Raw genomic sequence first — 18,586 nt, forward strand, 5'->3', positions numbered from 1 at the left:
GAGGGAGAGAATCAGGCAACACAACCCTCTCTGCAGACGTCCTTCAATAAATGCGTCCAGGGAGCCCAAAGTCATAATTTGTCCCTGACACCTCATTCCGTAGCTCTTCACCTGCTACAGATGCTGGAATTGGCTTCTGTCCTTTTCAGCTGCAATCCTTTGAACAGATTTCAGGAAAAAAAACCTTTGTTTTCTTTTTCTGTTGCATCTAATGGCTTTTATAAATGTGTGATCAAATATTCAAGTTGAAAGCCTCAAGTATACGTTCTGTTTTACGATTCTGCAATCGAAGGCACACATCATGTTCTAACCAGCAGTCCCTTCGCCTAATGCACGGGGCCATGGTGAGTCTTTTCTACGGCTTATATAACTTTGTAAACACTTTTTTTAAGTTCTTGAAAAATAATAAGGCTTTCCAGCCTTAATACGAGAAATGAAGCAAATAGATTTGTAAGAATATAAAACACATTCCAGATTCTTGCTTTGGGCTTCATGTAGGTATCACACATACTTGAAAATGTAATTTAAATAATCTTCCTGTGCAGAATGCCAAAATAGATTTCAAATACCTCCCCGGCCTTTCAAGTTGGTAGGTGAATAAACGCCTCACCACCGAGCTACCCGGCAATCCAGACACCCCATTTGCAGATAAAATGAGCAATTCAAGGCATGACATGAACGTTTATGGAATTTATGGATTTGTGTCCCAGAATTCAGGTTTTTTTTTTTTTCCAAGAGATGAAATACAAGTTCTAGTTTTCAAATACTTTTTAAAATCCCATACAATTTCTGCTGAGCTCTGCAAAAATGGCTCGAGCTCTGTTGCCCACTGGGTCTGTATGACAGTTCGGTGAAGTGAGTGTCTCTGGGCCGAGCCACTATAAAGCCCAGCTGTTCTGAGCACCTCCAACAATGAGAGCGTTCTGCATTGTTGCATTTAATCCTCAAAATAACACTGAAGGTAGAAATTATCTGCACCAGAAAACTAAAGCTTAGCTATGCTAGGAAACATCCCCAAGGTCAGAAGGCTGGTGAGAATTGGCAAAGGCAGACTTCCCATCTAGACCTGCCTGGCCCGGGCACCCACTCTCTCACCCTCTAAAAATAGGCAACCTCACATATCCGCCCAGAGTTAAGAAGCAGGCATTTTTGGTGCGACTATAAATCTGCATTCTTCCTTCTACTTCGAAGGCACTAAGAGGCTCTTGTGCCCAGAGCTGGTGAGGTCTATGCAAACCTAGGTTCTGGAGAGAGTATGCTTCTAATGCAGCTTTTAAAGGGATCCCAGTACTGAAGTATGTTTTTAAGGATTCAAGCTCAGTTAAGAGGAATGTCCTCTGTGAAGTAATTTCAAAAGAACCAAAGCCATTGATCTTGAGGGACCTGAATGCCAAGCACAAAATCTATCCTTAAGCAACCTTCCCGGGGAAAACACTTCTAGACCTTCATGTACCATCTCTCACGTTAGTGACGCACTAAAAGTGACCGCCACGGGCCCCGCGGGCTCCTCTACGTTCCTCAAATGTGAAGGACTTCCTCAAAAGTTCATGTGAACAAGTTGAGGAAAGCATGCAGTGCAACCAAAGTAAGCACGCATGTATTTTGAAGGCCGGATTTGAAAGGACGTTTCTGAGAATCGAGTTCCTAGACACCAAGAAATAGAGTAAATGTTTCCTATCAGTATCTCATTGGTTACAGCACCAGACTATCTCCCCAGATAAAAGTCTCATAATGGGACATCAAGAATGTTATAAATGATGGCACCAGAATTTAAAGATTTTAATCTTCAACCGCAAGAGCTCTGAAGCCGTTGTTTAAAAAGTCAGTCCAAGGTCAGACTTTTGAAACAATGGCCAAACGCTTCACAAAGCCTAAGTTCTGATTTCAAATGAGCCAAACTCCTCTAAAAAAATAAAATAAAACAAAACAAAATAAAGTAAAATAAAATACATCAAAAGAAATTGTCACTCAAAACTAAAGGCCTCTGTGGATATTTACCAGCAGAACCAAGAGCAAATGCACATTGTCTTCAGATTAAAACCCCTGTAGGTCAGACTTCGGGTACCCACGGTACTTGTGCCGGAGAAAAATGGCAAAGCCGGAGCCAGCTTTGCTTTTAATACAACATACCCAGACCCCTATCCTCATTCTAGTGGGGTAGCCAGTGCCACCACAATTCGTGTTCGTTAATTTTCAATGAATTATAGCTTAAGCTTTATCTGTCTTCCAGGAAAACAAGTTAATCAGCTCGGCCTCAGCTCAGCCCTAAAAAGTTGTTTTCCTTATGAATAAGCTACTCCCGGTGCCCTTTGGGGCAAGTGACTTGTTTCTCACCACGGCTCTCATTTTGCAACTTAGGGACGTATGAAAGAAGACGCAAGCTTTGCCCTGTTGGTAACATCACCAGCCAGTCCACACACAAAATGATAATTACTATCTTCTCCAATTCCTGCCTATTATGATTTTATATTAGGGAAAAGTGATTTTAAAACTCTCAAGAGGGAAGTTCTGCTCTAATAATAGTGTTTATCTCGGTGTCTGTCTCTGTCCGAATCTGACAGTAATAATAACGTATGTGCAATAATAATAATATATTCTGATTGCTTATCGTGCCCTGCTCTGTGTCAAGGGAAGCAAGCAGGGAGTTGAGGCAGAGCCACAGGGAGACACAAAGACAACAGTAAGCACTGCTGGAGGTGAGGCAGAGGGCAAGGGACAGCAGCTGGCTCCCACGGACCCCCACGTGCTTGACGTGTTGCACGAGCAGCCATGCTCTTCCGCTGACCACCATTTTGCTTTGCTTTATAACAAAAACAAGCATGACGAGCTTCCCTAAGAGCCAGAGCCCCCCGAGAATTATGGAGTCACCACATTTGGGGAGCTGCCAGGCCAATAAAATTTAATGTGTCAACACCCTATAAAGAAAGCAACGGCATTCATTATTAAGAAGGTGTTTGTTTCTCACTGAAACTTGTTCTCCAGGGTTGCTTCTGGGATAAAGGAATGACATTTCCCAGGGACGAGGAGGGGGCTGGCTGAGGTGCGGACTGAGCCACATATTTTAATACTTGGGTGTGGGAAGCAGAAGATGACTGACCTTTTCCACTTGCTGGAGAAATTTAAGATGGGATAACGTTAATACTTGGAGACAGATGTTCTCACCTGATCCAGCTGGGAACATCGCAAAGCAGACCGTCCTATTTTCCATTCCAGAAGCACAAGTGTCTGATGTCAGTTAACCCAGCAGGGTACTCACACAGATGCTTCATTCATTCATTCATTCATTCACTCATTCATTCACTCCTTCATTCACTCGTTTTCTCATTCATTATTCAAAAAATATTTCTTGAGCCTCCACTACACTTCACACACTGATGTGAGCCATGAATGTCCATCAGGGAACAAATAGACAAAAGTCCCTGCCCTCATGGTGCTGACATTATCATGGGGGATACAGACTGAAAGCAAACTAAGAACTAAAACGTGTGGCCTGTTCAACAGCGGTGAGTATTGTGGAAATGCCAAAAGCAGAGAAGAGAGATCTCATGCCCATTTTGAGGAGTCATGAAAGAAACAGATATTTATGATGTATACCTCACCCTGCTCCATGGAGAGCACTGGGCCAGGATTGGGAACTTGAACCCGTGGCCCCCAAGATGCTCTCAGTCACCGGGGACAGAGACACCTGATCACATCATCAAAATCCACTGAAAAATGGTCTGCGGCCCCACAGGGTGCTGGGAATTTGCCAGAAGACATGCTGTCTGTGAGGGAACAGAGCATCTGGGCCAGAACAAGGATGTACGTTTCAGTGAGCACAGAAACTGTCTCCAGAAATAGTGGGATTTCTCAAAGTTCTACAACTCTACTTGGTCACCATACAAGCAGCTCCTTCACAGTGGAAACACGTGTCCTTGAGACTTGAAGTGTCTTGAGGGCAAGGACTATGTTTTATTCACCCAGGCAACTGCTCCTCAGAAAAAAGCCATGCACCAAGCTGGCGCTCAGACAGCATCTGATGAACTGTGCACATCACATGCAACCGTGCTGAAAGCGAGTCGGTTGTTCTGGCTAATCTAGAGCCAAGTCTTTTAAGGTCTCATAACTAGAACATGAAGAGGAGATCACCAGGACTACCGATGTGTCTAATAAGGTGACTCGGGGCTTGCATGTGGGGCTAGTTCTTTACGGGTCAACATCTCAATTCCTGGCTCTGGGAGAACAGATTAATAGCAACTTTGAGAACTCTACCCTCCAGTAGAAAAAAATCAAGGTGAAGACAAACGGGAGGAAGAAAGAACTACTTCAATCTATGAATGGACTGTAAACCATCATTTCTAATTAATTTGTTTGCTCTCAGCACACTTTGCAACAAGCCAAAATTATAGATGGTGTTAGGGTTCCCAGGCTAGCCCTCAAACTTTTTTTCAGCTGTACTGAGGCTCAACTGAAGAGGGCTACAAAGTCTAACCATCGTGTTGGTAATAGGATATTCCTTCTCCGTTCTAACATGAAAGCCCAAAAATAGATCTCCCTTAGGGGAGTCAGCCAGGACAACTCTATTTTTTATACAGGGTTTGTTTGGAACATGCACATTCACATTCAGGAGGATCACATGAGACTATACGGAAAAGAAGTTTGATGTACTTCAATGTCAATAAGAGCTATTTTCTCCAAAACAGAAGTCCTAGATGAACAGAGGAAACCAGTAGTTAATGGGATTGGCCTTAATGCCTGACCTAATATCTACAGGCAAAAGGGCAGGAAAGGAAAGAAACCAGGGTTATATAATAAGCAATGACTGCTAGTTAGAATTCTGAAAACACAAATAATTCAGTAATTATACCAAAGCAATTCTAATGTAGTCTGCCCTATACCATATTCAAGATACTGAACAGAAAACTGAGTTTTTTTATTTACACATCAGGTACGAGCCGCTAAACTTCACTGGACTGCGATCAAGCCAACCCTCATAGATCTACAGAGTCAAAGTGACCTTCCCAATTAATTTCCTGATGTGTTCTTCCATTCCTCATTCCATGTAGCCACAAACATTTATTGCCACATCTCCTGCGACTGGCATGCAGGCTGTGGGCTGGGCAAACAAAGAAAAGTACGAAGCTCACCGAGACAATACTGAATGGTAGCGGTTGTGGCAGAGGAAAGGTAAGGGGGCTGCCCGAAGGCACCCGAGGCACAGTTGTAGGCTGCTCCTGCAGAATCTAAGAAGGCTTCAGACCAACCAGCCCTTTTGGACACCCAGGGGACACAGGGGTCCCGCTAAGATTTGGAGTCACTTATTTCGCATTCTTTAAAACACAACCTCACTTTCTAAAGGACACAAAATGCTTAGCCGGATGGGGATCCCAGGCTACTAGTGAGCACAGGACTGCCACTGGCTAGCAGCTAGCTCCCATCAGTTTCTGGGGAAAAGGGAACCGGTCATAACATCGCCAGGGAAAGCTGGTTCTGCCTTCTATTGATCAACGAATGGCCTTGGGGGTTTGTGAGGACAATCGACTTTGCATTGTTTAGCAAAGTTTAAGTGGATGCCCCCCCACCAAATCCTGGCATTTAATAGCTTCAGCGCATAAAGCAGAGTTGAGTTTACATGGATATATATGGGAAGTTAAATTCACTTTCACTGCTGAACAGCTAATATAAGAAGTGGCTGCACTTCCGGAGCATAATCTGGCAAATTCCTAGTGAGAACTCAGCCTTGGAAACAAGCCAAAAACATTGCCAGAGGTGGTCTTAAAACACAGTGCGGGGTCACTGAAAACAGCTGCCTTTGACTACTTTTTGAAACTTAATTTCTCCCAACAATGGTTGTGGTTTCCATTTATGCCTCTAATTAATGTGACTCTTAAGTGAAAAAGCCCTTTAAGATGGTGACATAGTGATGGCTGCGTTATCAAGAAGGGATGGCTGGAGCACACACCTGGGCTAGAATGAGGTAGAGAAAACACTTTTTGGCACCTAGTGAGAAAGCCAGAAGAACACGAGGGATCAAAATAAGCCTAAATTAAACAAGTACATAAAATTATCATTGAGAGTAGAGATCATGCCATTTTCTTTTTACAGCAACCACCATCTCTAGCTAAGGGCCTAAAACACAGCTCTGAGTTCATTCAAAGGGACCAACCCATTACCCTACATAACGTATGTGTTTTGAAGACCACAAAGAAAGGATCGTGCCCTGGGTCTAGCATCACCTAAGACACCATCTGCCTGCATGCTAGAAATTCCGAACCTGCTGAAAACCACCATGCCATTTAAAAGACCAGCAATTTAGCAACGGGATCACGGGCACCGTGTGGGACAGGCCCACAGCACACTTCATGCTGACACACTTGTGACATTAGATGAGAGGAGAACGCTTTTCTGAAGTCAAAAAACACCCACAGTCACCCAGGAGTGAAAGAAGGACATTTTCAATTGGGACATGAAGATCTTATGGAGGAAATCATGTCGGGGGATGTGGCCATAGGAGCAGCATGGTTAAAGCCAATCCAATAATCCAGTGCTAGTAATTACTACTGAATATCACAGGATTAATTTCTACTTGCCAACCATTTATGACATTGTCGGACTTTGTTTCTGATAACAGGCACAGTGAAAGACATTTCTTTTTTCCTTTCCTGACCTTTTAACCAATTAATTTGGGGGCTGGGGAGGGTCAGAGTTGTTAGTCCTGACTCTCGGGCGTCATCTTCAAGGTCTTTCAGACACTAAGAGCGGCTCGGATGTGTGGCCAGGAAGAAAGCTTTCGGTGACCTTTCTATGACATTTCTCAGCACCCTTTCCTACCACCTAGGGCCTTGCTATCTTAGATCTCCCTGTGATGCATTCTCGAGAAAGCACATGCTGTCTGTCACTGCCACTCCTGCTCTTGGGCCCCTGCCTCCAAGGACATAGCTCAGGCTGATGCTGGTAGCCATCCTTCGTCCTTCATCATCCCCATGGCTTTGTTATAAAAACTTCCACACCACTTCCGCCACATACCGTACCTTCTTTGTTGCTATTGTTGTCCACTCTACTTTCCATTACGTCTTTTGTGACTGATCCGCAAGAGGAATAAGCAGAGACTTGCAAACCCCAAATTCATCACCAATTTTCTCCTTTTTATGTAAGCATACAAAAGTATATTTTTATGCCCAGGATTTTTAACTTTTAATGTTTATTTTTGAGAGAGAGAGGGAGGGAGAATGAGGAGGGAACGGGCAAACAGAGACAGAGACACAGAATCCGAAGCAGGCTCCAGGCTCCAAGCTGTCAGCGCAGAGCCCGATGTGGGGCTCGAACCCACGGGCATGTGACATCACGACCTGAGCTGAAGTCGGACACTTGGCTGACTAAGCCACCCAGGTGCCCCTATTTACAAGAATCTTTGAAAACGACAACTAAATATTGGAGCAGATTACTGCAGAAGAAGCCTAAGGTAGCTGGAGAAACTGGTGAATTGCCCACAGAATTAAACGTGAGAATTCTAGGCCACTCCAGAAAGGAGGCCCCAATGTTGTGTCTGAATGAGGTGTCCCGACTAGAGTTCCACACTGTCTTCTATAAACAACAGTCATTTCACTTCCTTTAAAGTAGAGCAAGGTCTTATAAAGACATCCACAAAGCAGAAGTGGAAATGGCTCTCCACCTGGTCTCCGCCAAAACCACCTTGTAAAACGCGCTTGTCCACATCCTTCTGCTCTAGCAAATCTTGAGCAACTCCTCCTCTGTGTGTTTTCACGATGTCCATGCTCTTCCCATCCTTAATCATCTCATGACTCATGTCTAGTCTCATTTAGCTTTCAGTGAAGCCCTCCTTGACCGCAGAAGTGTCAAAAGGGTATCAAGTGAGGAGAGGTCCCAGGGTCTGGAATTTGTTCCTCAGTTAGAACTGTGAGCTGGAGGGATGGGGGTGGGGGGTGGGGGCTGGCAAGAGAATCAAGGGAACAGAAGAGAAAAAATACCAAAGACAGCAGCTTGGTACTTGGCACTGTCCTTGGTGCTGAATGATATGTTTGTTTTTCCAAGTTACATATACCGTTAAGACCAGAAAAGGACTGACAAATGGCAACTAGCTACAATGGTACAACTGTATATGCTACAAAGATCAATGTATGGAAAATCCATGTTTATAATGGGCATGTTTATCATTAGTGTCCAAAGGGGTTCCTGCTGGGGAAAAAGTGGGGACCAGAGCTTTGCACAATGTATACTTTTCATTTGCTTTTTGCACTTAGTTGGAATTGTTTCATTAGATTTGTCTACTATTGAACTTCAATAGGAGAACCAAGAGAGTGACTGTATTATTTGTTCAAATTAATATTAACCAAATAGCATACCGGCATTGTGACAGGCATAGGATTATAAACCTGTATGAGGTATAATTCCTCAAAACAAAAGGAAAGAGGAGCTTCACAAAGACAGCAGTTAACTTGCAAGACAGAAAATTTGTAATTTTTCATCAAGACATTCTTTCTCTGAATCTTTTATATCAATAACCCAATCTTTCTCTTCTTTAAACTTACAATCACAAAAGATCTCTAGCCCTACTGACAATGGAGAAGTATCTGGTCCAGTAGTTCAAAATTTTTGGACCGCCCCTCTTCATGGCAATGGCTATCTAAAAAGATAATCATTTCAAGTATTGGTTTTATGACTTGTTTCCAAGTGAGAAGGAAAAATTAGGGAAATTCCATAAGAGCACTTTGTGTTCTCTGTCCTATAGAAAGAATTTATCTGTTTCATCTATATTTGGAGAACACATTCATTCAGATGCTGTAACACAATTATTAATGTGACCATAAAATTATCAGTGAAGCCAAACCCCACAGCTTGGAAGCTCCAAGGACAATTAGATGGATTATCAAAGCAATAAGCACAATGGATTACATAGTTTAAGCCTTCTATTGAAAACACCTGCATGCTTAATAAAATTTTAGCAGGTATACCTTGATTGACATCAGCTGCTGGAGGCAGCCTATGACTTAAACCACATGACACGAGGGCAACACATTAAATTTTATCCGCAAATTAATTTCTCATTGATCTCTGTTTCTATAAACTGCCTGTAGGGACTCCAAACACGTGAATCCTTTAAACAAAAGAAAGGTTAAAAAAAAATCTTAGAAACATACTGAGGGGTCTCTCTAAGAAAAGTTCATGGCAATGAGAGCCTGATAATACTTCTCAGACATAATGGAACTATGACTGACCATCTTCTTTTAATTAGCTAAAAACCAGTGACCACAAATATGTCTTCATGTAAAGTAGACATGATGACTCGTTTGCTTATCAATAGACATCAGCCAAACCATACTATGTCTCATGATTGAGTGACATGGGTTGTGTTGTAATAAAGGAAGCAAGAGAAAGGAAACTGAATTAAAGTGATATTGGAGGCATGGGTGAGAGTTAGTCAAGAGGAAGTGTTTTCCAAGTCACTCTTTCAACCAGCTAGAAGAAAAACTCTAGAATGGCTTTCCATTACATTTAAAATAATGTCCAAAGAGTTTCCAATTTTACATGGTCTGATCTCATCTCCCTGTACTCCTATATGCAACATCTGTTCTAGCCACACTAGCCCTTTTTTCTGTCATGCAAACATGCCAACATCATTCCCATTGCAGGATGTTACCTGGGAGAGTCCTCCTGTTTGTACCACTCAGCCCTGGACCTTCAGATGACTGACATCTTTTTTTTTTTTTTTTTAATCACTAAGGTCCCATTTCAGAATCCATGCCCTCAGTGTGCTAGCTAAAGTCACCTCTTCACAACCCTTCCTTAATACAGAGCATTATCAAAACTCACCCAACTCATCCATCCATCCATCCATCCATCCATCCATCCATCCATCCGTGTGTTTGTTTTTTGTCTGCCTCTGCCACTCTACTGCAAGCTTCGTAAGGACAAGGATTCTGTCTTATTCAAAAATGTCTCTTCAGTAGTCAAATAATGCCTAACACCTAATGGGCACTTAATAACTATTTGCTTACTCACTGTAACAGGGTTAAAAAAAATTTGTGTACTTTTTAGAGGTGGTAAGAATAGTGTTTTCAGAAAAGTACTTTAAAAAAGCAATTTCTAACTGAAGAACACTAAGGTCCTGAAGAGAGGCCTTTTGTTGCATTTTGGTACCCACTGCCCTTGTCCTGTCATTGCTGGATTCACTGACTATCCCAACCTGCCAATTACACGTAGGGCAGAATACCAGTCCCAAGGTAGAAGGAATGTGTCACAGAGAATCAGAAGACTGGGGTCCAAGAATAATGAGATCCTGGACCTGAATGTTACTCTGCATTCTCCTCTGTAAAATGAGGATAGCATAATTAATTTGAAGACTCAGGCTCTAACGTGAGATACTTGGGAATTCTATGATATTGGCAAGTAAGGGGTGTTGGTATTGATGACGCTTGATAGAGGACTTGTCCTGGGGTCTAACACAGGAGGTTCTACAAGGTTGGAATTCATATTTTCCTCAGAACCAAGAAAGAGTGCCCCACATAAGGGGGTAAGAAATGTCCCTGATTTTGCCTGCTTTCTTTAAAAATGTAAACTTTGGACTATGACTAGCATCTATAACAGCTGCCTTGGTTGGTGGTTAGCACATGCTAGTGCAACCCAAAAGCAGAACAGGATGTCATTTGCAACCCAGCTAACAGTGCCACACCCGCCATGTCATTGCTAGGACATGGGCTCAAGTGTTGTGCACAATACTATACAGAATGACCTGGTCAGAAATGAGCTTAGGGCAAGCTCTAGTAGAATATGCCAAATAGAGAAAGTCATTTTACATATACGTAAGGCATGGAAGAATGCAGAAGGTCAATGTCATGACACAGGGGAACCCTGGAACGGATTTGACAATCTGGCACAGGTGGGAAGGTTCATGAGGAATGTCCTCTTGGGTTTATCATCAAGAGGACAAGTATAAGGAAGAAAGTGGCCATGTTCTCGTGAAGACAATAGGAGGGTGTGATGTACATACACGCTCTCGATTGTTCCTCTCTACTAAGCCAAAAGTTGGAATCCAGAGAAGCCCTGTACAGAAAGTGACGGTGGACCAAGTCAACGCACATGCCAGCCACACAAGGATTCCAATTGTCGCCCAAATACAGTGGGGTCACAGGCAATGATCAGCAAACACGTTAGGGCCAAATATGGTCACTTGATTAATAAGAAAAATACACAGAATTCAAAGGTCAAGTCCTGAGTTACCAAAGCTCACTGAGACAACATGACAGTGAGTGGAAAATCTTTGTCAATGTTTATGTAACACAAAATATAATGAGGAAAACAAAGTTATTTTCGATTCAAAATCCATGATGCATACAAGAGAAGTTTACATAGTGAAGGTGATAAAAATATTGACTGCTGATTTGACAGCAAACCTCCTGTGCACACTGTTACTATGTTTGAGTGATTCTCTAAATGTAAATTTACCCCCTAAGTGTACATAGCCAATTCAGGTGGAAGCTCTTCTTCTGCCACAAATTTAAAGACTGTGGTTATCGCGTTGCCCCTGGGTACAAAGTATATTTGGAAAAACTAACCTGGCTGTTAAAAATATCAGTGAAGAAAGGTCAACTGAAGTTGTTAGAGGAAGCAGCATCAAGCACCCCCTATGCTAGTTCTTGGGGCGACTGAGCCAAGAAATAGTGAAGGCCCTGGTCAAGAAAATCCTGCTTATCAAACCTTGTGGTTTATTCAACCTTCCACAGTATGTTCCAAAAAATACTCTCAGGTTCTTGTTTTTTTGGTTTTTGTTTTGTTTTTTTAAGGAGGAAAAGAGTTAGCAAATGCCCCACCCCTCTACCCCCCCACCCAAACAAAACACAAAAAACCCCACCAAACGAGTGCTGCCTCACAGGAATTATAGACCTCACAGCCAGAGAAGGTCAGTGGGAAGGCACGGCAGCAGCATAGCATACTTGACCACAAGGCCGAGCAAACTGTTTTCTCTACAGAGCCAGAGAATAAATATTCTGGAATCTGGAGATCAAGAAGTAAAACAGAAGATATTCTGTAGATAATTATGTAAAAACTTTCACTAGTTTTTACTGTCAAATCTTTATGGACACTGTAATTTAAATTTCATTAATTTACACAGTTTCCAAATATTCTTCTTCTTCCTCCCCCCCCCCCCAACCATTTAAAATGTTAAAATCCCTTCTTAGCTTGCTGGACAAAAATCAGACCAAGGATGGGATTCAACCCGACAACTATAGTTTGCAGACCTGTACTCCAGCAGACCGAGAGGTCGCGGGGCAAAATTAAGCCACGGAGTCAGAGTATCTGGCATCGGTTTTCCCTCAAAGTTCATTTAAAACACCATAAGCGTAAGGTGCCCTGATTGTCTTTTAACAAATCAGATTATCTCCTTCACACCGGTAGCTGATGTTCACATTCTGGATTTATTTTCCATATCATCTTCGCTGTAGACGGCGCGTTGGTTTTGTATGATAAATGCAGACAGGAGCAAAATGGGAAACACACATTAATCAGTTTCCATTACCATGACGAGCGACGGCATTGGGAAGGCATCTGGTGTGAGTGAGGTGTCTGCTCTTTAACAGCCAGCGACCACCAGCCACCGCTTGTAATGCTCTCCTGTTCTTATCTGTAGGCCTTTCATATCGGACTGGGCAAGACACAGCTAATTGTGAGACATGCAGGAACAGTGCATGTGTTATCTATAGGTATTTAACGTTCTCCTCCTCCCACTTTTCTATTACGAGTGACAAATGATGTTTACCCACAAATGCAAGAATCATTGGGGGCCGTGCTGGGATGATCGTATGAGACACCGAGTAAGGGCCTTACCTGACCACAGTTCTAAGCTACTTTTCCATCCTCAGCCCCAGGTCCTATGATCCCAGGATGAGGGAGAGCTTGAACTCGTTGGTCTTGCAAATGCATCTTAGTGGTTTTGAAAACGGGGAGAGAAGTTTGATGGCCTGCTGCCTCGGATCAATAGCCATGAGCACTGTGGTGTGTTCCAGAAAGCTCTGAAATATAAGCCCTTCAGATGGTATAGATCAAAGGCTGCAACCCACACCGCATGTGCTAGGAATACCGTAGAAGGACCCAGCCGCTTGCATCAAATGCGCAATTTGTTTCCTTAGGAACTCACAGAGACCGTTGAACTTGAAACTCTCAGGACTTAACCCCCTGTCTAGAACCCCGGCAGCTGTTCACCATGTTTCTTAATTTAAACTTCATTTAGATTACTCACCTCAACAAGAATGCAGCAGAAACTTTCAACAGGGAAAAACCATGTTAGGCTCCTCGTGATAATTTAGGATTTTCAGACAGAGTCACAACCTTCAGAGAGTTACGGTCTTTTTTCTTCTCGAAATGTTAATTTTCACAAAGTGAGAGAGGAGTGAGAGATGTTATGATTTAGTTCATTGCGTAAAATTGAAGCTTGGAGGGCAACTGTAGTTGACTTCTCAAAACAATTCTAACTGCATAGTTACATATCCAGAAATGTGTAAAAGAACTCCCATCTCCCCCGCCGCAATACACCTTCCAGAAGAGATCTTCAGAGTTACCATCCTCTCCTCAAAAAAAGCGGAGACAGAGAGAGGGTATAAATGTCTTCAATGTAGCAAAAAGCTGGAGTCCACACAACCTTGGCCCAGCACATATCTCCAGTCGGGGCAGAACATTCCAGACAGGACCTCAGCCTCTTTAACAGCAGAGCTGAGTCCACTTGGTGACCTTCTGTGGGACAAGGCAGAAGAAACCCAAGGCAGACATGCGCGCCGATGTCACACTAGCACATTCCTTACTGCAGAAGTTCTCAACAAAGGGCAATTTTGCCTCCAAGGGGACATCTGGCAAGGTCCTGGAGGGAGACATTTTCAGCTGTCATAACTAGGGAGGTGCCACTGGCATCTAGTGGGTAGAGGCCAGGGATGTTGCTAACGTCCGATAAAGCATAGGACAGCCCACAACAAAAATTTATCCGGTCCAAAACGTCGGTTGCTCCGAGGCTTGACAAAGCCTACCCTACTGGAACCATCGCCAGGTTAAGGTCCATAAAGGCACAGGACCCTGCAACCCTGCAGCAGCCCCCACCCAGCCTGCCAGCCCGCCTGATTGTCCTCAGCTATTAACAAAGAGGAAGGTGAAAAGCAAGCACCCAGGCGAGTTCTGTTTGTCAAGAACTCGCACAAATCGCAAATTACGTCCTCGGGGACCGCCTACGTATCAGAGGAGTCTGGTCAGTGGGAAGTTCCTCTACATTCATATCATGGAAGAGAATTTAGGGTCAACCAGCGAAGGGATTAACTCTGACATAAAACAACTTAGGAAAAGCAGTGAAGAACGAAAGCGCCTGGCATATAACCTCCCCGTTTGGCTTTCGTGACTCTGGGAGCTACAGGTCCCCCAGTCTTTTAACGCAACAGAGCAGAAGTGAGCAGATATTCCAGAGAAGGTTCAGAGTGAGCATCATGAGCACAAACCCATTTAACATTTTGGTGGGTGATTGAAAAAAGAATTATTAGGACACTCTCCAGGGTAACTGAAGTAATTTAAGTAAATTTAGCTCTAAATCCAGCAGTGACTTACATTAAAGTGATATTAAAAGTGATTTAACAAAGCCTGTGAAGGACAGAAATTGGTCTTTTTTCAGGAATTAGCTTTGAGTGGTTGCTATTTAGACTTGGCTCAGCCAACATTCTGCAGAATCCCAGGACACCAGCTACTGGCCCACTTTCTGAAAGAACTCTGAGGGTCTTCGGAACCACAGGAAATTGCGAGTAATTGAGCAAAGACTGGCCAGTTAGAGGGACCGGGGCCATTGTGATCACTGTGCTTACCTCCTACAAAAATGGGAAAATGCATGTTTACTCACAGAGATCTTCTCGTCAAGAGATGTGACCACGAGGGAAGGCTGGCCTTCCCTTGGGGGTGTGCATCTCTCCCAGGTGCATGGGAGGACCACACAAACCCCCCACCGGCCCTCTCTCTAAATGAGCCAAGTATCCTTGAAGAGGTGGTAGTAAGAAAATTGGGAATTTTAGAGATCTCGTGCAGGAAAGTATTTTAAAATCTCTCCTTCAGAGTGACAATTCCCCAACCTCCAAGCTTGTGTCGCACACAGAAGCTACCCTAGAAGGCCTAACAACAACGCTTCAGCTGGACTCATAAAGTCAGCCTTCCAGCCGTTAATCCAGACGAGGACCTTGAATATCTCTGACACGCTGAACACACACAGCTCATCAAGCTCTGTTCCCAATTTTCCTGCCCCTTTACGTTAGAAGTCATAAAATTTAACTGTGACTAACTTGCACAAGGTTATATTCAACAAAAAATTAAACGCTCTGTATGCTGGTTATTGACACTGGACCAGAGTGTTCTGACTCCATAGATAGTAAAAGTGCAAGCTCACTTCTGGTCAACTAATTGAAAACCCAGTCAAAAGGGAAACCATACGCTTAACCTGTTAATTTATCTGAATCCTATAAACGGAGCTCTTATATTTACTTGGTGGGAAAGTTATGCCAGTCTTTTGAGAGGCGGCCCAGGGTTTTTCTGTGAATGCGGGCACCCCACTAGCGTTCCAAGGGATTTTCCATGAACCATCTTGTGAGGGAATCTGATTCAGAAAGCTTCTAGATCCTGATTTGCCCCTACCTTTTTCACACTTGATATTGGTAACACCTTCTTCTGTCCAAAGCGTCTAACTCACAGAAATAATTCTCTTTGACTAAGTTCTATTACATTGGTTTATGTAACATTCAAGTAAGTCACATCATTTCAATGATGGGCACCAACAGCATGCACAGATCCAAACACAACATCCTCTTGGTGAGCACACAGCTGCAGAGCGAGAACAGAGAAGCCTGTTCACCAGGAGTGTCAGCCTCGTGTGGTTAGGTCACGGCAGAACCACATCAGTGGTTAATCCAGGACAGCCGTGAAGGTGGCTTCCATCATACTGTCTGAATACCAAGGACTAATGTAACAGGATGAAGGAGATACTGGTCTGGTTCTTGGAAGACTGACATCTCTCGGGCGTCTGCCCTGATGGCTGACAGTTGTTGATACACCTTGATTCGTAACTTCCCTGTCACAGGGTTCCCTTTTGTCAAAAAGAAAGGGGAGCAAGGGGAAATTCGCCGGGTGATGTCTCAGTTTTCAGTCAGGCCTATGACTTCATCCTCAGATGTCAAATGCTTCATGAAGAATGGAGGTTTCTTTGGTGGAACAGCATTCAGAACTCGTTAGTCCTTTTGCAAGAGAAAGCAACCTGTTTGGGGAGCCCGCAGCATTACACAGCCACAGCATCCCAGAAGTACAGGCCCAAAGTGAGCCAGAGAGAGTGCCCAGATTTCCTAGGCTTTAGGATTAAGTCCATTTCTTCTCACCGAGGAAACCTGCAAACAAGTCCTCCTTCAATTCCTGCACACTGCTCTATAGAGACAGGGTCCTGTCACCAAGGGTCAAGTTAGCTCAAGGTCAAGGCCCTTGCAGTTGGTTCCAAGCGTTGTTCTTGCAGGTGGTTCCAAGCTCTCAGATCCTAGACTTCGGGAATGAGTCCCCATACCACCATCCTGGCCACTCTTCTTGGCCTTTTCCCATAGGATGCCTAGAGCACCTCGAGATTGAACACGTTAAAGGAGTTTCAAACTAAAGAAATTTTTAAATGCCGAAAGACTGCGGTTATCCCAGGAACTGGGAGAACACAAGGGGCCATCATAGCTGCCATATGCACATGTTGCAATTTGTCATACCTGTTCCCTGGCAAGCAGAGAGCCCTGGAAGTCCATGAATTTGACCCCGCCTGTCTTGCATTTGCACTTGAAACCCAGTTCCCCTCTCTGAGCAGCATAAGAATCCACCGTGTTTCCAGTAGCAGTTGGCCCGGGGAGCTGCAAAGGGTGCCGCGTTCAAGACCCGGCTGCCTGCAGTTTCATCAACACGGTCCTGTAATAAATGTGTACCTTTGCCACAAGCAGCGGTACATATTTCTCTGTAAAAAATAAGTCTGTCGTGGAAATATACAGGACTTGGAAGAAACATCAAAAGGACAAAAGGTCCTGAGGCAATTTCAGGGAGAGAAGATGCCAGTACCACAAGCCAAAGGTTGGCAACGTCAGCCTGCCAGAGCCTGCTGCTTAGGCACCGGGGCGCCCCAGAGGTCGGGGCAGAACCCCGACCCCCTCTCTTGGGTGGGGTGTCCGACAAATCTCTATATCACGAGGGACAGCACGAAGGGATCAGGTAGGTCCCTTCCGGCTCTGAAAGCTCGTTGAGTCGGGGATTTCCAAGTGATTTACAGCAGCAGTGAGTCCGAGCTTCCACGGAAAGTATCCATGGGAGGAGAAGTGTGGACAGTCACAAGGCATTTCTCACCCAAGGAATGTCCGTTCCTGCATTGGCAAATCGATTTATGCACAGCCGAACCACCATTCTTAGGCAGCGAATTGATTGCCCTGCTCGCTCCAGTCCACTGAAACCCCAAACATCAGAAGTAGTATTTCCCATAACTGGGGATTTGGAGGTGGCTGACATGATTAGAGTTTTTCCTAAGATGACATCCCCTGGATTGTGATCTGGACCAATTATGAAATTCTAATTAAAGACCGTCTCGGCATGAACAAAGATTAAAAGAGATACAAGTTTCAGGTTTCTTTAGCAAAACTTTTCTGGCGAATCATCCGTATTTCCTGTCACAATACGCTGCAATCATTTCAGAAAATGTTTTAGAGATAAATTACTAATATAATCTTTGCTCAAAAGCAGTTCAAAATCCTTTGTACCCAGCCTATCTTGGTAATTCTCTAGTCAGACAAATCTGCTGAGTCACCCTCCTGATGATTCACCTTTTGTTCAGATTGTGTTTCAGGAAGGAACAATGAAACACACCATTTCCCTCCCTCACTGAAGTGGTTAATTTCTAAAATAATACCACAACAAAATGGCTTGAATTCAGATTTGTACATTTTTATGAAAATAGCATGTGCCAAACTCAATTCCGAGGCTTTTGGGAATGAAAGCAAGATTTAAAAGGTAATAATGATGCTGATTCCAGATTCATTAAATAGCATCTCTACCAGAATTTAAATTTTTCCTGTAAGTGTTAGAAGTCTCACCATTAGTTGCAAGACCTGAGGCCACTGTACCCTCTAGGAAGATACTGCCCACACCTGCTCCATTTCTGTACATCAAGGCCACCACACAGTTGGCCTCCAGGGACACTAATTACGTGGGGGAGCAGTCGGGAGGCAGGAATATGGATGGATAGGAATGCCGGAAGTCTGCTTTGTTTTCAACACCAATGAGGGAGGGATCTTGCAGACTTTCATGTTGTCTGTGTCCTAATTTTGTCATTTGATATGATCCATTGATGGTCAACAATGGGCAGGATTTCAAACCACTATTTTGGTAAAATACCCAAGCCCTTTCCATTGGATGCTTATAGGCATTTCTGCAGCAACCATTTCCACGGGACTCCTAGGAAACGACAGGCTCCACCCCAGTCACTGGGAGCTGGAAAGGAGTCTGTAACCTGGCTGAAGATAAACCCACGCACACCCCCTAGGGTAAGACTTGCAACAACAGAGCTCTGACA

The 18,586-nt window shown here is 43.8% G+C and overlaps 2 protein-coding genes across 6 annotated transcripts in view; one reads left to right on the forward strand and one right to left on the reverse strand.

Moving 5' to 3' along the window:
- The window catches only part of DOCK1 (dedicator of cytokinesis 1), a 528,429-nt gene that overhangs the window by 279,951 nt on the left and 229,892 nt on the right, over window positions 1-18,586 (reverse strand). The window lies entirely within an intron of this gene.
- The window catches only part of INSYN2A (inhibitory synaptic factor 2A), a 57,763-nt gene that overhangs the window by 27,746 nt on the left and 11,431 nt on the right, over window positions 1-18,586 (forward strand). The window contains exon 3 of one of the 2 annotated variants that reach the window (XM_030333993.1): window positions 12,628-12,698. The exons of the other annotated variant lie outside the window; for it this stretch is intronic. Coding sequence (XP_030189853.1) covers window positions 12,628-12,698 — 71 coding nt within the window. The remainder of the gene's footprint in view (window positions 1-12,627; window positions 12,699-18,586) is intronic. 2 annotated transcript variants of the gene reach the window in all.

Source organism: Lynx canadensis, chromosome D2, assembly GCF_007474595.2.
Source record: "Lynx canadensis isolate LIC74 chromosome D2, mLynCan4.pri.v2, whole genome shotgun sequence".
NCBI classification, from domain to species: Eukaryota; Metazoa; Chordata; class Mammalia; order Carnivora; family Felidae; genus Lynx; species Lynx canadensis.